Below are 22,393 nucleotides of genomic sequence, written 5' to 3'. Positions count from 1 at the left end.
AATAATATGCATATAAATATATATGTATATATATTTATATTAATATATATTATTATTACTAAACATAATATTAATTATGTATAGTAATTTGTTTTTTTTCCTTTAGCATCTTCTGCCCTTTTCTTATTCAACACAAGTGAAGGTGAATTTCATTGCAGCGATAACAGGTTATTTTTCCTTAAATAAATAAAGAAACAATACACTTTTTGAAAACTAATCAAAAAGGCTGTACAATGGGGGTAAAATATCCAATTGCATAGTAGTATAGTTTCTGACTTGCTGCATGTTGCAATTTCATTTGATTTGCGATATAACTTTTTAAGCCTAGCTTCAATATTAATGTTTATAATATGTGTTGTCGAGTTAAAATAAGACGGAATTCTTACCATGTGAGATACCTTTAAAATATGAACTACTGCAGTCTAATGCAAGGATGACAACTTAAACATATACAGTGTTTTTTTTTAACACTTATCCGGAGCTTTTTTCCCCAAAAAATAATTATAAAAATTGCAGCCTCTGCTATGTGATGGTTGCAAAACAAGTTCAACATAAATTGTCACATAAAACATTTGATAACTCAACATTTGACCTTGTTTATATTCAGTTTTCATTATATACAGTGCTAAATAAATATCATTTATTAGACCACCACCCAGAGCCACAGCTGACCTAAATTAACATCAGTGGCAATTATCAAAAAAATAAAAAAATATATTAAAAAAAACACAGGAAAAAAAATAGCAAAACACATTACTATTTCTTGATTAGGATGTCAAATTATAGTTATTTACTTGCATTCATGAATATATTTTTTTAAGTGTTTGAATGTTATGCTTTTGATTAATTTCTGTCGTTTGCTGAATAAGTTCTTTTTTCAAAGATTTCTAAAACAAAAACAAAAATAGCATGGTGTGTACATATTTTCTTATCTTTTGCATTTATATTTTTATTTTTTTATTTACGTAATGTGTAACTGCTGTTACGTCTGTCATACGTAATTACTGTCGCGTTTAATGTTTACCCGACATTTGTGTTGTTGTGTTTTGGTTGTTAAAAATTCAAGGGGAGAGAGAAAAAAAAGAGAGGCTAATTTGGCTTCTCTGATTGGCTGAGTCGCAGAGGCGGTGTCCAGACACGCTCGCGTCTGTTTGGCTGTTTGTTGCGGTGGTGGCCAATGACTGCGCAGCTTTTTAGTGAATGACAATTCAGGAACTCCTGCTCCCACCGCATGTAGCGCAAAGAAGGAGGCGTAAACACTGATATTGCTAACTATCCAGCGAGGTAAGCAAATAAATCTGCACTGTGCTCTATTTGTTCGTAATATGTTGTATATTTGCAAACGTTGACGCTACGACGCGCCTCGGTCACACCCGGTGTCAATTGAACGCTCGGTTTTCCTTTGTGTGAACGCACCGCTTTGGTTCGCTCTCGTTAACGGAGCCGTGCGGCCTGCTAAAGTTAGCCCGTTCTCAACGACTTTGATGTTCGCTCCCCTGCGCGGGAGATTCCGTCTCCGTGCCGTATTCGCCCAAATACTCGTCAAAATCCATCCACGTGGAACATTTACCGTCATGAGCGTCGGCTGCACACTTTTCTTGGCAGAGAAAGGGATCGATCGTCGACTGAAACGTGCCTCTCGGTTGCGTTTCGCTCGGTGGTACGCTAACGCTAGCGTGGGCTACCTAGCCATCTAGTCCAAGGGTCTCGCGAGTGCGCAGTAAAATCAACGTGACTAGGCCAACGCTAGCGTAGCTTCAACCTTTGGCATTTGAGTCTGTTTAGTCGGAATAATGTTTTTAAAAGGCAGCGTACATAGCACATGGTGCGCCTTTTAATAAACGAATAACTTTTATTAACCGTTACTTTACCCGGTGCCCGAGTTTCGGGCGAAGTTGAGTCAACACCGCACGAGGATGCGTGCCCGTCCCCTCGAGTTAGCTTTCCAAGTTAGCACAAGAACCACGACATGCTCTCATGTCCATTCCTGTAGTAGTCAGCGGCGTGTAGCTTCATGTGGAAGGAAAAGTTACTTCGCCCGGTCGTGCTTTAAATACTTGGGTGTAAACGAGCGTTTGCGAGGCTCTTGAGGGGGGGAAACGTGTATTGTTTTCAATTTTTTTTGACATTACATAAGCTACGAGTTCAGGTCTAGAGTGTTATTTACTTCTACTTTGAATAAATAAAAGCAACACGTTAGCCCAAATACAATCACCCAACGCCTGAAGTTGTCATCTTTTATTGATTACAGGGGGCTTGATTACTGATTAACTCTCATTCTCATTGACTTAATTGTCTTCAGCACCGTCAGCAAACGGCAGCATGATACCACTGAAGAAATTGTGTAAGTTAGTTAGATGTCCCCCCGGAATAATGCACCCTCCAGCTGTTTAAAATACCCTTATTCTGTAGATTAGACCCCCCCCCCTTCTGGTAGTCTCCATGTTTGGCATTGATGTGAGTTGTGTGCTGTAATTTGCCTCAGACACAAGGCTAGAAGTAGAAGGATTGATTGTATTGTCATCTAAAAGTTTGCCAAACGGGTATCTGTATTTCACTATAAATTGAAGCTGCAAACTTTAGATTAATTGTCGATAAATGTTTAATTCAAGCAATTGTCTTTATCTTTTCTCATTTTATGAGATGATACAGAGTGCAGACTGCATTGGCTGTAGAAAAACCTGACCTTAGCTAACCTCTACTCAAAAACTGCTAACATGATTTAAAAATGTATAAATAAATAAAATGGTCCTCAAGAGATGATGGTTAATCATATTTAATCATGCTTAATTGTTAACATCTCAATCAGGTAATTCCTGATGGCACAGTACTCTTTCCAGCAAAGTAAAAATACACACCATTGGCATGTCAGCTGTTGCCAGTTTTAGTTGTAAACAAACCCCTTGCAGCATTTAAATGTAGGTGTATACAATGTCTATATCAAAGGAGACGACTCCTTTTATGTATTCAATCCTTTTAATGTCAGTGATTTGGCATATTTTATGAACATTGCGGGTGAAAAGTTTGACGTAAAAAGGGACACAAGAGATTAACTTGCCAAAAAAAAGCATACAGAGGGCATGTTCAGTTATCTTTTTCCAAACCGTATGGTGAGTTATTGTGAGTCTGCGAGTGGCAATTGCACCCACAAAGTCCAGAGAGGCAGTCGGGGTTTATACTTAACCGCTAGCTTGTGTCAACTTGTGCGAACAAACTTGCAGGCCCTTGGCTAACTGTGCTACAGCACTTTGCAAAAAGAAAAGAAAAACTATTTGTCTTTGAATAGAAACCAGTGTCTCACATTTGGGCGGAGAGGTCGTGTCTTTCAAGATGAGAATCTTAACAGGTTGGATGCGCATACGGGAGAGTTAAAAAGTCACTGTAGTTTGAACAGGTTTAACCACCAGTGACAAAATGAATGTGCTATTTTAATTTTATATGGTTCTAACCCTTTGGGGAAAAGGATAACAGTATGAGGCCACTTTTTTATCATTTAGAGTCAGGTTTTAGCTGGTATGTCAGTGATTGTTTATGATATTTTTTTTATAAATTTGACATGACAAAAATGCAAAGTAACGTCTTCACCAATTCCATTGCAAATCGCAGCAACAAGAGGGTTGAGGTTGAAATAAGTCGGCAGAGATGTATTTCAATTAGTCATGGCAAATTATGTACAGATTTTGTTTGTTTTTAGTGAACGGTCCTAGAGGGGTGTCAGGTGCACTGCACACAATGTAAGGGACATTAAAGGGAAGAAGAGGGGGGAGTTCACTGATATGCATTGTATTTTTTTTTGTTTGTTTATTTTGCTTAGGTCATGGAGATGAACGTCAACAGTGAGTGTTTTGGATGTGGCCGTTCTGGGCATTGGGTCAAGAACTGTCCCCATGGCCGCGGCGGTGGTGGTGGTGGTGGTGGAGCACGTGTAGGTAGCAGGGGCCGGGGCCGATCCAAGGGTAATTACACGGGCCATACCTTCTACTAGATACAAAATATCTGTGCTCCACGTTATTCTATTGAACTTGAGTTTGTGTGCTCATTATTTGCAGCTTAGGGTTTGAGACTACAGGCAGGATTTTGCACATTAAATGGTTCAGTGCCATTTATTTTTTTTGGAAATCTTGTCGTGCTCGTTTCACACCGTTCTGCCCGTGTCATTTCAGAGATGTTCTGCTACCGTTGTGGAGACCAAGGGCACATGGCCAGGGATTGTTGCCACTCTGAGGATGGTGAGCAGGATGAATTTCTTTAAAACACAAATGCAAGAAGAAGACCAACACCTGATGTTTTGTTAATACTAATTTTCCCCCTCTCCCCTTCTTAACAGCGTGCTATAACTGCCACAGGATTGGGCACATTTCCCGGGACTGCAAGGAGCCCAAAAAGGAGAGGGAGCAGCTTTGCTACAACTGTGGCAAAGCTGGTCACGTGGCCCGCGATTGTGAACATGCCAATGAGCAGAAATGCTACTGCTGCGGTGGGTTTGGTCACATCCAGAAACTTTGCGACAAGGTGAAATGTTACAGGTGAGTGAGGTTTTTTTTTTTTTTGAGCTAAACAAAAAAGTTGTCCTCTTCTAAAGAAATCTTTTATCCCCTCCAGGTGTGGCGAGATTGGTCACGTCGCTGTGCGTTGCAGTAAATCCCAGGCCAGTGAGACTAACTGCTACAAATGTGGAAAGGCAGGCCACATGGCAAAAGACTGCTCCATTGAAGCCACCGCATAATCAGTGCCCTCTGTTGCCCCTCCTTTTTTTCAGATTGATGGTTGGTTGTATTATTTTCTCTGAATCCTCTTCACTGGCCAAAGGTCGGCTAACAGAGGCTAGTCCCAGGCCAGTGAGCCTCTCGACATGTAATACAAAGAAAGGGGTGAAAAAATATCTTCTGCATTCAATACAAAAATGTTTTAGTTTGGTAGCGGTGTTATGTATAATGCTTTGTTTAAGAACCCCCCCTTTCCAAGCCACTGGTGATCAGAGATGAATAAATGGGACAACACATATGGGCATCTATAGGACCTCTGAGCTTATGGACGTGAGTCTCAGTAAAATGAGATAGCAGAAGGGAGTAAATAGAAACCGAACTTCCATGTATTGGTTATTTTGGTTCGTTTTAGTGGAATGAGTTGGCCAAGAGAGTATGACATGGAAACATTTCATAACATGATGCATTTCAGCCCTACAAGCAGCTAAGAGGGTGATGACAAACTACATGTTATATTGCTAAGATATAATTTTTTCTTTGGAGGAAATAAAAGAGACATGTTCTTTTATAGAAATCTGTTTACAATTTAAATATAATAGTCCAAGGTAGACTTTTCCTTTTAAAAATGGCTTTGGAATGTTTTGTTTTTTTACCTTGGCAAAAATTGAACATCAAGAACAGTTGTCGGAAACAGCAGAATTAGGAGTTATTTGGGAATGAAAAAAATGTTTTCACAGAAATCAAAATGTTATTTTTGTACAATATCACTTAGACTACTGTATAAATACCATTTGCTTGTACTCAGTTTTTAAGTCGGAAGGAAAGTGCAACTGAAGTCCTAGAAAATAGAAATGTAATTTTAAACTATCAATAAAGCTGGAGGAGCACGGAGATGACATCTTTGTCTGATTCGAGTCTGTCGTAATACGATTTTATTTACAGGTGTTTGCACTGAAGTGATTCATTCGAGTTTTGTAAAGAAACATTTTATTCTTCACTCTGGTTTAAGGATAACCGGGTTTACATTTAAGAATTAGGGAAATGTCTGGCTTTGTTTTGTGTTAAACTTGGCAGTTTAATCAGATTAAGACAATGGCTTGAAGTTGACGCTGCCATGTATTATTCTGATGAGCTTAAACTGAATAAGGTAAAATTAGGTGTATTAAGTAAACATGAATGCATATTTAGCAAATTGTGTACCATTGGCGTTAAACAATCGTGGACATGATGGTATTAATGAATTGTATTGACTTTTGGTCCCAAAAAGTAGTAACCAACTATACATTTAATGAAAATGTAAATATGAGAACTGCTGTACAGGAACTAGGAGATCCTATAAAGAATGCATGGCATAAAATATGACTCCAATCTACACTAACTGATATTTACATAGTAAAGGAAAGAGTATGTTACTTCCATGTAAATACAATCCGAGTTATGTCTCAGAATAAACTCACTAGTGTATTGGTGTGGTTGTTTTTAGCCACCCTCTAGTTGCAGGCTTTCGGGATGGCGGGTGTTTATTTTCAGGAGAATGCTTGTTCTGTCTCTGCTGTCAAACGCAAAGTGTCACGTTTCTCATGTCAAATTCCCGACGTTTTTTTTTGCTGCACAGAATCACACGCGAGTCACTGGACTGCACAGCAATCCAACAGCAGTGCACTAAAGATAGAGTGGAGGAGGAGGAAGAGGAAGAGGAGGGGGTTTAAAACGGGTAGAGCTAAATATGAAGTCACACACCAGGATCCATGTTGTGCCTTCCTGGCTGCGAGGAAGTGACTCGTGGCTGGAAATGGAACACCGTCACAGGGAAGCTGCAGTGAGTGACACGTGTTGATGATGGTGAACACGGCGGTCATTTAAACGCATTGTAGGTGCGCGGAACCCGTGCCGTGCTACGCTGTGCCGTACTATAATGTTTGTGTTTACAGTTTTTCACCTCGGTGTCTAAAATGGCAGCAGGGGTTTTCTTCTCTGCCGCTCCACTCCGCAGCTGCACGGCTGCTTCCGGCGCAGCTGCAGCAGGAGACCCCGCCCCCTCCTCCTCATCTCCCCCTCCCCCTTCTCCATTTTAAAATAACTTTATTGAAAACAGTTGTTATGGTCAAGCATGTCAGATAATACTCATATTATTTAACGTGTATATATATATATATATATATATACACGCATATATATAACAAATATGTATGTATATGTATGTGTATGTGTATATAAACACACATACATATAGAAAAGTTTAAGAACACGAGTATTATCTGTTATGCTTGTACATCACTGTTTTCAATAAATTTATTTATGCATGTAAAGTGCAGTCAACGCCAATAAATGAAAAGCAGAGCATGAACATAAGAACAAGACAAGACATTTAGTTGCTTGTCATTTCAAGTTTAGCTGGTGTATACTCTCATAACGTCAATGTATGTGATTTTACCCACATTAAATTCATGTATGTGATTTTACTTGAAATACAAGTCGTGTATCTTATCCTAACAATAAATGATGACATACATGCAATATTTACCGTAAATTTGCACCTCAAATGATTTCCAATCGAGTCCAGAAATTATAAATAAATGATCATATAAATTGACGTGGCTCAGATTCCCTCTTTTATTTTTTTTATTTTAATAAATATATCAAAAAATAAATCATATTTATTTTTTATTTATTTAACATACACATATAAAAATATGTATATATATATAGAAAAGTTTAATAACAAGAGTATTATCTGTTATGCTTGTACATCACAACTGTTTTCAATAAAGTTATTTATCTACGTAAAGTGCTGTCAACATCAATAAATGCAATAAAGTTTGTTCAAAAATATATATATATATAGGAACAAGACAAAAACACAGAAATAACGGGTTAAATCACAGAAAAAAACACGTTTGAAAAATAAAAATAGTGTATAAATAATAATAATAGGAACAAAACGTGTAATTAAAAGGAAGATTATTATTATTATTATTATCAAATAGGGAGAGACCGTTTTTGAATAAGTTGTATTTGTTTTTGTGACATGATTTGCCATACAAAATCAATATATTGACGAGATAATCTTTCGCGTGCTTCTCATGTGCAAAGTAGATGATAAGACATTTAGTTGTTGTTGAGTTGTTTGTCATTTCAAGTGCAACTGGTGTATACTCTCATAACGTTAATGTATGTGATTTTTATCCACATAAAATTAATGTAAATGATTTTACCCACATAAAATTAATGTATTAAAAAAATCTAAGTCGTGTTTCTTATCTTTACAATAAATGATGACATACATTTACACTTAAACAAATGTTTTCCAATCGAGCCCAGAAATTGTATACACCTATAACATAAATTGACGTGGTTCAGATTCCCTCTTTTTTTTATATGTTTGATATATATAAAAAGAAATCATATTTATTTTATTTTTTAAAACTCTGTCAGTCTTGGGTTTCCGCCTCCTCATATGACGTCATCACGTCTCGCCCAGTGAAAATTCAGGCGAGAAAACAAGCGGAGAGCAGCCGGAGTGAGCCGGCTTGTGCCTTTGCGAGGGGGTCACGGTGGTTTCCTTTTTATTATTTATTTATATAAACATATATTTTTTTTATATACAGCTCTTTTTTCCCCTCATTTTGGTGATGAATAAAAGGAGATGAGGGGACTCGTGTCGCTTTACCGGGGCTTACGCACCCCGAGTAACCGCCAAGCCGGACGAAAAGCCGGGATTTGGGGTTCTCGGTGCGGGTTTTGCGGAACTCAGGTACGGCTCATAGCGCATCTGCTGCTGCTGCTGCTGCTGCTGCTATTGCTGCTGTTTATCTCCGCACAGATAAACAATGCGCTGTTGTTGTTGTTGTTGACACAGTCAATATTTCCTCAGGGTGTTTCACATGTTTAGTGTTAGCGGTGTGAAACAAATGGACGTCGCATGAAACTTAGTCAGATGTGACTGTGTTGGAACATCATCAGTGGATGTGGCATCAGGAAAAATCAGTGTTTTTGTCTCGTTTAAGCCTCAATTACAAGGCAATAAAATACCATAAAGTGTATTTGTGATAAAGGCTTTTAGTGTTATTTGTGTTTTTCCATCGTAATGCACCTCAGTCTGCAGGTTTTACACCAGGATGAATGGACTGAGGATTTCTTTGTAATTGTGAGGGGGCAAGTTTTTATTTTTTTTACATGAAATAAAACTATATAATTCAAATATTATAAAACATAAAGGACTACACTAATGTTCCAAAGTGAAATACACATTAATTACAGTATAGTATGCAGCATATATTCTCTCTCACACACACATTACTGTTTTAAATGTGACTTTACACTTTCTTATTTACCTTATTTATATGTATTCTTCTGTGTTGTATTGCTGTCCTGTCCCACTATCTTCCTGTATATTCTACAATAATTCACAATCTCCTTCCTTGTTCCTTATTGGATTGTTACTTATTACATGACAGTAAAGGATCTTGGCTCTAAGCTGCGTACAAAACATAAACAAAGCTCAGCGGGGAATTTAAGATGACATAATCCTTAGTCAATCTCAACGCAGATTGTGAGAAAAACAAACGACGGTACTAGATTGTAAACATGTTTGCAAGAATCCTACCCTGAATACTTACAACATACTGTATGTTCACAGTGAACGGTGTCATGAGTGACGTTCAGTCAAAATCAACAGGAAGAGCTCAGATTGGACAGGAAAAAAAAAACTAGAGCAAAACCTCCCATGCCTGGAGCCTCTATGTGTCTCCATCCAATCCAGCTTTATTTGCAAAGCACTTCAAAACAACCGTAGCGGACCAAAGTCACCGAAATAAATACGTAATAAGTTCACACAAGGCAATAAAATGCCTCTAAAAAACAACTACAAAAAGATAACAGACATAAAACACGGGTAAAAGTAACAGCCACACAATAAAAACAAAAAAATAAAATGATATCAACAGCTTAGATAGTGGCCGATAAATCTGACGATCATCTAAAGGGGGTCGAGAGCTGAGCCCTGAGGGACACCATAGGCTTTCCACTGCTGGTTCGCTCATAATAAAGGATCCATATTGTCACAAACTGAGAAGAATTCTCAGGAGTCTGCATTCACAGCATGCCCAGACTAATCCTATTAGCTCCTCTATCATTATGAGCCGCATTAAAATCCCATTCTCTATTTAGTGAGTCATGTTTTCACTCTCATTTTAATCCCCTTTGCGCCACAGATGTTTCAACCTTTACCTAGATTAAAAAAGAAAGTGAAACCGTGTTGTTTGGGTTCGCTTGTTTGTGGTTCGACTGGTTTAACTCTAACGTGCCTGTGCTTCTGCACGCCTACAGCCACAGCCGAGCTTCGGGCTGCTGTTCGACATCGATGGCGTGCTGATCCGGGGAAGGAGGCCAATCCCTGCTGCGAAAAGGGCTTTTGACAAGCTGGTCGACTCTCAGGGACAATTTGTGGTGCCAGTTGTTTTTGTCACAAACGCGGGGAACTGCCTCCGGCAAACGAAAGCGGACCAGCTCGCTCACATCCTGGGAGTTCCCGTGAGTTCACTAATATGCAGATTTGTGTACGTTTAAAACTGCAGTGCGTAGCTTTCAAACATTCACAAATGTCCGTTACATTGTCAAATGAGTTCCCGCAATAGTGCTTGAGCTCATTAGCTCCACAAGACTCTCTCCGGCTTTCTCAGTGTAGAGGTATTTAAGGAGACATTTTATGCAAAATCAACTTTTTAATCATTTTAATGCTTATATTTGGGACTCTGAAGGCCCTATGAGTCGCGAGAGTGCAGGTGAGGGCAATAGTATCCGGAAGTCTGCAAAGTGTTCTATTCTTGGCTGCACAGTGCAGCACAGAGTTCTACACAAACTTCCAGCCTCAGAGGATTTACATTTTATATAGGACGGCAATGTGCCGGCTAGAGTCGACAAATGATGGCTTTTCCAAATGCTAACTGCTGTTAGCTGCTGTTAGCCTCATTGATCCTGACATAGTTTCCTGTGTCTCATTTGCATTTAAAGAGACAGGCACTCAAAAACAGAGCATTCTGAACAGGGCTGTTTTGACAGAGTGATTGAAGTGCTGTGGTGCTTCACCCTTAAGGTATTTTGACCAAAGCATGTCACAGACATGTTCATTAGGACACCAGGGAACTAGGTTACCTTAGAGAAATAGGGTATAATATGTCTACTATAAGATCTTGTGTCGCATATGTTCTTGCGCTGCACACAGGAAGTGACTTGTTTTATATGGAGACAGATGGAGGCTAACATCACCATTGTGCTAGTAAAGGGAGACGCCTGTAAACATGTCGGAGTACGAGTCTAAAACGGCTAAAAGAGGCTTTCAGTTTCAAAAGGGAATTCTGCTGCAAAAAAATCTGGTCATTCAACAATTTGTGCTGCTGTTTTACGCACACACACACACACACTCACTCACCCCCCCCCCCCACACACACACACACACAGAGTCAGGTCTAATCATTCTGCTTGACAGAACATGTTTTCAGATGACTGACGCAGTACCCTTGCACCGTTTCTGACCACGACTAAACAACAACACAAAATAAAGCACATAACAAAAAAAACGCACTGCGGCTTTAATCTACCTCGTCTCAAACTCTTCACCAACACTTTACAGATCACACAGGATCAAGTCATCATGTCACACAGTCCCTTAAGGATGTTCAAGAAGTTCCACGACAAGTGTGTGCTGGTGTCAGGACAAGGACCAGTCCTGGAAATTGCTAATAAGTATTTTGGAATCTTGTTCTTTTTCACATTTTGTATGCATTTATTTATTTATTTAAAACTACACATATGACGGAGTAACGCTCTTTTGTTTCCTCTCTCAGTTTGGGCTTTAAGAACGTTATCAGTATTGATATGCTGAGGGAGTCATACCCACTGCTGGACATGGTGGACCACAACAGAAGACCCACACTGCAGGTGAAATGTGGTTACAAATTATACAAGTAATGCAGAAATATAAGCGTTTTTAAGTCTTACTCAGCAGCATGTGTGTCCATTTTTACTTTCATTTCAGTCCAGTCCTGTTGCAAACTACCCTGAGGTTGAAGGTATGAATGCATACTTCTTATTTTACAGTTGCCTCCTCGTTACTTCTCTTGTTGTCAGATTTTCTCTCATATATTGTATTTTTTCTCCTGTATTATTTCACACACAGCTGTGGTTCTGTTTGGGGAGCCAGTCCGATGGGAGACGAACCTGCAGCTGATAATCGACGTCTTGTTGACCAACGGTAACCTCAGCAGTGCTCACCAAACCCAGAAGAAGCCTCAGCTTCCCCTGCTCGCCTGCAACATGGACCTCATGTGGATGGCCGAGGCACATTCTCCACGGTAAGAAGAAAATATCCAATCATTTCATTTATTTAGAGCAACATAACTAACTAGGGCACATTCCAGGAAGCTGCCAAATTAATACGGCTCTTGCAGCCACTTTGAACACTTCGGCAAAGGGAATTACCCACAGTTCATAGTGTGTGGGTAGCCAAACAATGAGCAAGTTGAAGGTAACGTAAAAAAGCACAGAAGCAGCAAAAAAACATAATGCTATCAGATAAATGTAAGAATATGGTATTAGGGATGAGTCAATAAAGTCAGGATAGTCGGTATCAGTCTGATTTTAGCCACAGTCACTGGTTATATACACTGTAAAACTATATATAACTGGATATCATAAAAGAGAACAAAGTAAAATCCAATATGACATGATGTAAACAGAGATGTCCGCCTCCACTGTCATGTGACCAGGATATTGTATCTATATTGGCACAAAATGTCTTATGAACAGTGTTAGGTATCAGTATCAGACTCAAAAAAAAGTGCTATTGAGCCACCACCAAATGCACTTTTAGTTCAAATGCATTACTCAGCCATATATTTAAAGGTGCCACATGTAAGAATGTGGCCAAAAACGGTTACTACATTCAAATTCAAAAATACTGAGGTCTTTTATGTTTCGTTTTTGACATAACTGGCAACCCGTGGTTGCTCGGCAGCTGAGACTCTACTGACTGCAATGATTGGTCGACGGTGGTAGGTGGCGCCACATGCCAAAACATGATTTCAAAACATAAACATGATTTGCAGTCTGCAGAATATTTTTTTTAATGCAAATATTTTGGCTGTACTGTTGTTGTTGGTGAGTTCAGTTTGTTATTTGAACATTATTCCTGAGGATTTTATGGCCAGTTGATTTAGATTTATTACATAATGCACCTTTAATTAATATGTGCTTTTTAAACGCATACATTCAGGTTTCAGGGCTCTCTCTTTTAAAACAGTAACAAAAGACGTGAGAATAAGTGAAATAGTCTTTTTTGTTGCACACAATGAAATAAAAACAAAAACACTGGCTTAACCAGTAGTACTGATTACTTCTTTCCTCACTCTGACATTTTTACTTATAGCAGAGACGGTAAAGTGTATTACGCCATTAAAAGACGATCAAAACAAAATGGTCCATTAACTTGAATAGAAATACACATCTATCTAGAAAGCAAGTTGTGTCTGTGTGTCTGTGACGAGCATATCTCGCTGACCGTTAGTCACAACGCCCTCAAATTTTAGATATGGATTGAGCATGGCCCAATGGTTCGCATCCTTGATTTTTCCTTTCAACGCAGAACATTGTGTTATACTGAAACGACAAAGCCGGTGTCCATTCAACAATAGGCGAGCACATATTTATTTAGCATTAGCATGCTACTATTTTGCGGCTAACTCGGCGAACCCGTTTCCAAAGGTAAGCTAGCGAGGCTACGATTAGTTTTGGCGTTGCTGACAGCCACAAAACAGCTAGCTACGCTAATGCTAATCGAAAAAAAATAAAATAAAATTGCGTCGTGCCTAATGAGGTTGCACAGTGTTTGTATTATGTTAGCCTTTATGTTCTTTATCATGCATTAACATCGCTGAAAACATTTCTTCAGCTCCCACTATAGGAATACATACTTCCTACGGGCAATGCACTAGTTTCAGCTGATTTAAAGAGTATTGTAAACATTTTAGCCAATGTAAGTACTCTACTCAACAAAATATATACCATTAGTCCCAAAATCACCAAATTAAAGGTGCATTATGTAATAAATCTAAAGCAACTCGCCATAAAATCCTCCTAATATGTCACAGAGACTCAGGAATAATGTTCATATAACAAACTGAACTCACCAACAACAACAGTACAAAATACTTGCATAAAAAAAAAATCTTTTGCAGACTGCAAATCATGTTTATGGTTTGCATGTGGCGCCACCTACCGCCGTCTACCAACCATTGCAGTCAGTAGAGTCTCAGCTGCGGAGCAACCACAGGTCGCCAGTTACGTCAGAAAATGAGACCTAAAAGACCTCTGTATATTGAATTTGAATGTAGTAACCGTTTTTGGCCACATTTTTACATATGGCGCCTTTAAGTGTAATTTTTGTTGCTATCAAATTAAATTATGAAAGTGTGCCTGTGCATATTATTATTTGTAGTCATAGTTACAGCCATCAAAGTCTGGGAGAGTTGAGGGCTTAAAGGTTCAGGGAGGACATTTGGTTTGGGGCCGAACAGTATATATGTCTCTCTCTGTGTCTTTTATCACAGGTTTGGCCACGGAACATTTATGGTCTGCTTAGAGAACATCTACAAGAAGATCACCGGTGAAGATCTAAAGTACGAGGCTCTCATGGGGAAGCCCAGTGAGCTCACCTACCATTTTGCAGAATACCTCATCAGAAGCCAGACCATGCAGCGCCAATGGAAACTTCCCATTACTTCTCTTTACGCCATAGGGTAAGACAATGAGTTTCTCCCTGTCTTTGCAAAATGTACTATACGGTTCAAAAGTTTGGGGTCATTTAGAAATGTCCTTATTTTTGAAGGTAAAGCACTTTTTTTCAATGAATATAACATTAAATAAATCACAAATACACCCTATACATTGTAAATGGGGTAAACGACTACATGCAACATGCATGTACTCAGTGACAGTGGAATAAAAAGTCATAAAAATTAGGCTAGAGAGCTGCAGAAGAATTTGGTGAGAAAGTAGGTGTGAAAAAATGTAACCCCTCCCTTTCACATGCCCGCAAGGGTGACACTGAACGCATCACACTTTCATTTCAGATCTTGAATCTTTCACTTCTGCTTTTTTTTCTTTTTTCTTTTTTTTTAAACACAATTATGCTGCTGTTACAGCTGTTCTATGCAGTCGCTTCCTCATCTGTGAAGACGCACACCGCAGCAGAAAATGCAAACTTTCTCACTCACTATCAGGAGTTGTTGTTCAGTTGCGGTCATTTAAAAGTTCTGACAGACAGTCGGTGTCTTACACGCCGCTGACTGAGAGCTGTGTGCATTCCTAGAAATACACAAGGATTTGTTCTTTGTTATGTGGAGCAAAGAATTAAAGAAAATATTCACATTTAAGAAGCAAAAACAATCAGAAATCTTGTTTTAATCATGGAAAAAAAGCTTCAAACCGATTAATCGATTATCAAAATAGTTGACGATTAATTTAAAACGAGATTTCTGATTGGTTTTAGCTTCTTAAATGTGAATATTTTCTTCGTTCCTTTGCTCCACATAAACAAAGAAATCATTTTGGTTTGGGGACAAAAACAAAGACATTCGAGAACATCGTCATTTCCAGGTTTGACAAACAAAGTTTTTTAACATTTTATGGACCAAACGATTCACCTAGTGCTGTGCAATAGGTTAACGCGCGTTAACGCATGACACGTTTCCATGACGACCGACCGGAAAAAAAGGCGCGCATGACGTGTTTACCCGCCGCGCCACCGGAGTCCAGGCACCGTTTAAGAGTTAGCTCCGTTAGCTGCGTTAGCTCCTTTTAGCGCCGGTTAGCGAGCCTACAGTCGAACTGTAGCGGTCTGTTTATTACACGAAAAGAGCAGCGCTACAAATAACCAGCGCGCCTGTGTACTGCGTATGTGTGCCTCTGTTTTTAAAGTTTAGCGTTACTTTAGAGACTCGTTTTAACAATCTGGAGTCACGTAAAGATGGCGTCACGCGCGTCTTTTTCCGGTCAGTCGTCATGGTGACGCGTCATGCGTTAACGGGGTCAACGTTTACGCACGTTAACGAATGACGCGTTTCCATGACAACTGACCGGAAAAAGACGCGCGCAACGTCATGTTTACGTGCCGCGGCACCGGAGTCCAGGTAACGTTTACCAGTTAGCGCCGTTAAGCGCGCCTACAGTCAAACTGGAGCGGTCTTTTTTTAAACGAAAAGAGCAGCGCTAACAAATAAGCAGCGTACCTGTGTACTGCGTATGTGTGCCTCTGTTTTTAAAAGTTTAGCGTTACTTTAGAGACTCATTTTTAACAAATAAAACATGTAACGCGTAAACATGACGTCGCGCGCGTCTTTTTACGGGTCGTCATGGGAACGCGTCATGAGTTAACGCGCGCTAACATTAACGCGCCCAACACTTTTTAAAAAATTTTTTTCATTTAGGGAATATATAAATACTTAATACAATAAACCATGGAAAGAGGAATGTGTGTATATATTTTAATAAAATAAAAAAGGAGCGTTTCTCTTTGGACTGATACAAAAATATTTTGCTGGATAAGCACATAATGAAAGAAACACTTTCAATTTTTAAATTTTTTTGACGCGCTAACATTTGACAGCCCTAGATTCATCGCTTACAAAACTAATCGTTAGTTGCAGCTTTAAAAATCAATTTTTCCTGGTTTTTACTGAGCACACACTGAGTATAAAGTGCCTCATACAGCCACACTGACTTATCACTTCAATATCTTGCCTAAGCTCTCTCCCTCCTGCATTCTCAGGGACAACCTCATGACCGATATCTACGGCGCCAATCTATACAACCGCTACCTGGAGGAAAGAGTCGCGAGAAAGAACCCCAAAGCTGTCGCTAAGATGGCGGCGGCCACGGGATCCACCGCCGCCGTGTCCCAGGACGAGGAGATGGACAACCTGTGGGAGAGCGAGCTGGCTCTGCCCTCTGCCACTTCCTGTAAGTCTGTCCTGGTCTGCACCGGGGTCTACAACCCCAAAGCCGAGGTCCCGTCTGACGCCAGCCACTGCATCAAGGAGACCGTGTTTCACGGGCACCGCGACTTCAGATTCGACCCGGCGCTGGTGGAACCGGGCCACATCGTGGAGGACGTGGCCGAAGCGGTGGACCTGATCTTTGAGCGGGAGAAGTTTGTGCCTCAGTAGAGTTTAGAGACGGTGTGTGTGGAGAGTTATTCCACTTCACGCATAAGGAAAGGGTCATACTTTACGCGTTCTGTGTGTCCGCTCACGTCCACGTGATGTCATTTCCGTGGTGGTGCACATGTCACTAGAATCCGGTTTTTGGTGATTCCCGTTTCAAAACCAAATCGGAAAAACAAACTGCATCCAAATGTAGGGAAGCAGCGAAGAAGAAATTTTGTTTTTCAACCGCAAAGAAGAACGACAACAACAATCCGGTATAGCAGCACTCCAGTCGTAGTTTAGTCCGCAAATTGTTTGAAAGTGAAAATATACACGCGGAAATGAGCAGTTTTCGAAATGTTGTTGTTCTTGTTCTTCTTCTTCGTGGTTGAAAAGCAACATTTCTGCTTCGCTGCTTCCCGACATTTCCGCGGTTATGGAGCAAACAAACAATGTTGTTTTTCTGTTTTCTGCTTTTAAACCAGAACAGAAAAACAGAAAAAATACATTTGTTTGTTGGCTCCATGACCGTGGAAATGTCGGGAAGCAGCGAAGAAGAAATGTTGTTTTTCAACCGTGAAGAAGAAGAAGACAACAACAACAGTAATCCGGTATGGCACACCTCCAGCCTTATGCTAGTTTAGTCTGCAAATTGTTTGCCTGTGTACTGCGTATGTGTGCCTCTGTTTTTAGAGTTTAGCGTTACTTTAGAGACTCATTTTAACAATCCGGAGTCACATGGTCAGTAAACATGGCGTCACGTGCATCTTTTTCCGGTCAGTCGTCATGGAGACGCTCGATTTTTGGTGATTCCCGTTTCAAAACCAAATCGTAAAAACAAACTGCATCGAAAAACAGAAAACGGACCGCGGAAATGTAGGGAAGCAGCGAAGAAGAAATGTTGTTTTTCAACCGCAAAGAAGAAGAAGACGACAACAAAAATAATCCGATATGGCAGCACTCCAGCTTTATGCTAGTTTAGTCGCGAGGAAATTAGCACTTTTCGGTGCTGTATTATGACTGTGAGGAGGTTCTGCGTGGAGCATAACATGCGAAGACAGAATCATGTCTCTGACGCTGAATTGGAAATGTTGTTCTTGTTGTCTTCTTCTTCTTCGTGGTTGAAAAACAACATTACTTCTTCGCTGCTTCCCTACATTTCCGCGGTCATGGAGCAAACAACACAAACAAACGTCAAAATGTTCCTTGGTTTAAAAACAGAAAAAAACTGTACACGGATTCTACGTGCACCGCGTGCGTTGACTGCACAAGCTCCCCGTAGCTCAACACCCTCCAGGACCAGTTGATCGCATGCTCTTGTTTTGGTCGACACACGTTACAACACCGTTGTCAAAGAATATAAAGACAAACAAATGCTAGAGCGGCGAGGAACTTCTTCTTTTTAAGTACGAATGGGAAGTACGAGCGGGCGAAGTACGGCGATGTGAGCGACAAAATGCGTAAAAGTGTGACCCAGGCCTCAACACTGTGGACAGGGCATTTACAAAATAAAGGTCATCCTCTAAACTTTCAACACTGAAAACACTTAGGAGAAATTAATTGTGAATCTGTTACTGTTTGTTTTTTTTAAATAGTCTTAAACAACCTGTTAAGTGTAAAAAAAAAAAAAAAACAGCCTTATTTTACCCTTAGTAAATATTTTTAAAGTAACATTTAGATTATTTCAAATCCTGAAATGATCTGATATTTATTATGATAATTTACAAGAACAATATTCCCATAACATTTTAGTTTTGTCACTTGTGATGGGAAATCTATGCATGGATGTGTGAGTAATACTAGTACTGTACAAAAACAACAGTGTGGTGTGCAATATTTGTCCTCTAATAGCACTCTCTGTCTGTCCCTCTGTGTTTGTGTCCGAGTGGGAGAGCCCTGAACAGTATTTGCACAAATCAGAAACTGCCATGTTTGTCACCGTGTCGTCACGCCATAGACCCGTTCACGATCGTGATGCTGATGATGTAGAAGATTTTAAATCCCAGGAGTAAACATTTTATTTAGATACGAGGACAAAACCCTTTTACTGCTCCACATTTGTAATAGTTCACTCGCTGTAAATACAGGAACAGATACTTGCAGACTGTTTTGTTTCTGTGTGTTTTTGTTCTTTATTTTAGTCAGAAATTGAAATTGAAAAGAATTGTCTCCATGTAACTGAAAGTAAATGCTCAGTCAGACAAGAGAGTAGGAAGGGTGTCTGGTTTTTTTTTCACCCTCGGTCAGTTGGGATGAGCTCCAGCTGCCTCACATGACCCAGAAGAGGATAGAAGATGGATTGAGGATGATGGGTACTGCGGTTAGCACTGGTGCCTCACAGCATGAAGGGTCCCGGTTCAATCACTCTGGAATCATGACTGCGTGCGGTTTATTTTGTCGTCTCCATGAGTACGTGGTGCCGTCCTCCCGCCACACATCACAGACACCCAACTTCAAACAGCCTTGTGTTCGTCACCTGTGATGTTTTATTAAAGTAGACATGTTATACCCTATTTCTCTAAGGTAACCTAGTTCCCTGGTGTCCTAATGCAGTGTTTACCAACCCTGGTCCTCAGGGAATACTGCCCTGCCGTGTTTTAGATGTTACCCTGCTCCAAAAACACCTCATTGAAATAAATTGTCAGCTCTGCAGAAGCCTAATAACAAACTTTTGTATTAAGAAGAAAAAAAAAAGGTTAAACTTTTGTTCAAATCTTTTTTTTAATTTAATGTTTCAACTTTTGCCAATTTTTTTTCTTAAAAATTTAAGATTTCAACTTTTGTTCAATTTTTTTTTCAAAAATGTAATGTTTCAACTTTTTTATTTTTTTTTACAAAAAATGTAATATTAAAATTTTCAATTTTTACATTAAAAAAATAATAATGTTTCAACTTGTGTTAAAAAAAAATAAAATAAAATTAATGTTTCAACTTTTGTCAATTTTCCCCCAAAAATGTTATGTTTCAACTTTTGTCAATTTTTAAAAAAAATATTTAATGTTTCATCTGAATCAGGTGTTTTTGGAGCAGGGTAACACCTTAAACATGGCAGGGCAGTGTTCCTTGAGGACCAGGGTTGGGAAACACTGTCCTAATGAACATGTCTGTGACATGCTTTGGTCAAAACACCTTAAGGATGAAGCACCACAGCAGTTCAATCACTCTGCCAAAACAGCCCTGTTCAGAATGCTGCCTGTCTCTTTAAATGCAAATGAGACACTACGTGGAAACTACGTCAGCGTCACTGAGGCTAACAGCAGTTAGCATTTGGAAAAGCCATCATTTGCCGGCGCATTGTCGTCATATATAAAATCTAAATCCTCTGAGGCTGGAAGTTTGTGTAGAACTCTGTGCTGCACTGTGCAGCCAAGAATAGAACACTTCGTCAACTTCCGCTCTTCCGGATACTATTGCCCTCGCCTGCACTCTCACGTTTTTTAGGGACAAAACGGAGCTCCGTGAGACAACAATTCCAGGAATGTCTCATTGTGACAGAGCAATGAGTGCGGAAGTGGAAGAGAGTCTTCACACTTTGCCGACTCATAGGGCCTCCAGAGTCCCAGATATAAGTATTACAATGATTAAAAAGTTGATTTTGCATGATATGTCTCCTTTAAATCCTAATCCCTGCACCAGACAGCAAGGTCCGGTCCATTAGGTAGCCTTTATCTTGATATTGTGCTTCTTATGCAACACGTCAATAACTTGAGGCAGTAATTCCATGTTGAGAAGTGGTCTTTCCAGGTCCTTCGCACCATCCATAGAGTCCAGGTCCACGCTGACCCCCGACAGCACCGTGTTCAGCCTCCTGCGGTGCCTCGGCTTCATGGACCTCAAAGAGCCGGCCTCAAACCCGGTGTGTTTCTTCTCTATGGACAGGGTGAAGGTGGACGTCTTGGCCAGTCTCAAGCTCCACAGAAGCAGCACGACGACGCCGCACAGCATCGCCGCCACCACAGAGTTGTAAGCGGCGTCGGTGCAGCGCGCCGCGACGCAGGAGGCGAAGTGGTCGTCTGCGAGCTCAGCGACGGCTCTACGGGCCACAGAGGTCGGGCTGGCACAGGTGGGCTCCTTCAGCACCAGCTCTCTGTTCTTCAGCAGCCAGTTCCTCAGGTACTGGATCCTGCAGTCACAGTGGAAGGGGTTCCCGTGCAGGGAGACCCTTTTGAGTCCGACCAGTCTCTCGAAGACGCCCGGAGACACCGAGGCGAGGCGATTGTCCTGGATGTGGAGCTCGGTGGCGTCGGAGGGCAGATGAGGAACTTCCATGAGGTTCAGCGAGCTGCAGTTCACCTGCAGAGCGGCGTTCTGGACCGAGTAGAGACATGATGACGGACCGAGTGCATGTGCACGTGATGTGGTGAAGAGGGGGAGGAGGAAGGCGGCTAAGACTACACCAGGGGGCATCCTGCAAGATCAGGAGAAGGTTATTCCTTATTTCATGTTTGTGCAACACAATGTACACTTTAGATAATGAATGGAAATTCTTATAAATGATAACACAGTAAGTTTTATATTATTTCGGTAACACTTTAGATTAGGGAACACATATTTACCATTAACAAGGTGCTTACTAACATGCATATAAGTCGCATACTAGTCCTTTATTAGTAAACATTAAGCACATATTAAAACCTTATGTAGGAAAAATCTTAATTCATGTCGTAATAGAGGTAGAATAAGGTGTTATTAGGTGCTTAATGATAACTAATAAAGGGCTAGTATGCGACTTATATTATGTCACTAAGCACCAAGTTAAAGGTGCATTACGTAATAATTCTAAAGCAACTGGCCATAAAATCCTCTTAATATGTCACAGAGACTCAGGAATAATGTTCATATAACAAACTGAACTCACCAACAACAACAGTACAGACAAAATATTTGCATTAAAAAAAATATTTTGCAAACTGCAAATCATGTTTTTACGTTTTGAAATCATGTTTTGGCATGTGGCGCCACCTACCGCCGTCTACCAATCATTGCAGTCAGTAGAGCCTCAGCTACCGAGAAACCACGGGTTGCCAGTTACGTCAGAGAACGAAACCTAAAAGACCTCGGTATTTTGAATTTGAATGTAGTAACCATTTTTGGCCACATTCTTACATATGGCACCTTTAATGGTGAATATGTGTCTAAAGTGTTATCTTTATTTCTTCTTATTATTATTTTATTATTTCAGATCTTGGCCATACATATATATAAAATACATGTACACTTATATAATACATTTATATGTACATATATTGTTTTCATATATATTATACCTGCTTGTTTTTTATTTTGAGTTTATATCTGAATGTTATTTTATAAACAACTTTTTCAAGTTCAAATGATTCAACAAATTAGAGTTTTTATTGCATTTTTTAAAGTTTAGAGACTATTCTGCAAATGGGGTTTTTATGTAAGATCTCCAACCTTTTATATAGAGGAAGCTTGCGTACCACTGGTGGTACACGTGCCACAGTTTGAGAACCGTGGTTCCCT

General features: G+C 40.0%; 3 protein-coding genes across 3 annotated transcripts; 2 read left to right on the top strand and 1 right to left on the bottom strand.

Annotated features, from left to right (window-relative positions):
* The first annotated feature begins 1,172 nt into the window (after window positions 1–1,172).
* cnbpa (CCHC-type zinc finger, nucleic acid binding protein a) lies at window positions 1,173–5,602 on the top strand. Its single transcript, XM_083894870.1, has 5 exons — window positions 1,173–1,284; window positions 3,815–3,956; window positions 4,164–4,229; window positions 4,328–4,526; window positions 4,603–5,602. Exons 2-5 carry the CDS (start codon window positions 3,818–3,820, stop codon window positions 4,724–4,726), a joined length of 528 nt encoding a protein of 175 aa, XP_083750996.1. The 5' UTR covers window positions 1,173–1,284; window positions 3,815–3,817; the 3' UTR covers window positions 4,727–5,602.
* Window positions 5,603–8,352: 2,750 nt separating this feature from the next.
* Window positions 8,353–17,272, top strand: LOC310931785 (haloacid dehalogenase-like hydrolase domain-containing 5; the record flags this gene model as incomplete). Its single annotated transcript, XM_083895014.1, has 8 exons — window positions 8,353–8,460; window positions 10,035–10,238; window positions 11,338–11,450; window positions 11,552–11,645; window positions 11,743–11,776; window positions 11,884–12,058; window positions 14,312–14,500; window positions 16,531–17,272. The coding sequence occupies 8 exons, from the start codon at window positions 8,353–8,355 to the stop codon at window positions 16,925–16,927; spliced, it is 1,314 nt and encodes a 437-aa protein (XP_083751140.1). The 3' UTR covers window positions 16,928–17,272.
* A 3,288-nt stretch (window positions 17,273–20,560) lies between these two features.
* Window positions 20,561–21,313, bottom strand: gp9 (glycoprotein IX platelet; the record flags this gene model as incomplete). The annotated part of the gene is made up of 1 exon (XM_083895181.1): window positions 20,561–21,313. The coding sequence occupies one exon, from the start codon at window positions 21,311–21,313 to the stop codon at window positions 20,561–20,563; it is 753 nt and encodes a 250-aa protein (XP_083751307.1).
* Between the last annotated feature and the right edge of the window lie 1,080 nt (window positions 21,314–22,393).

The sequence above is a fragment of the Microchirus variegatus genome (genome assembly GCF_963457635.1).
Source record: "Microchirus variegatus genome assembly, chromosome: 9".
Classification (NCBI taxonomy): domain Eukaryota; kingdom Metazoa; phylum Chordata; class Actinopteri; order Pleuronectiformes; family Soleidae; genus Microchirus; species Microchirus variegatus.
This window is presented reverse-complemented; position numbering and strand designations above follow the sequence as displayed.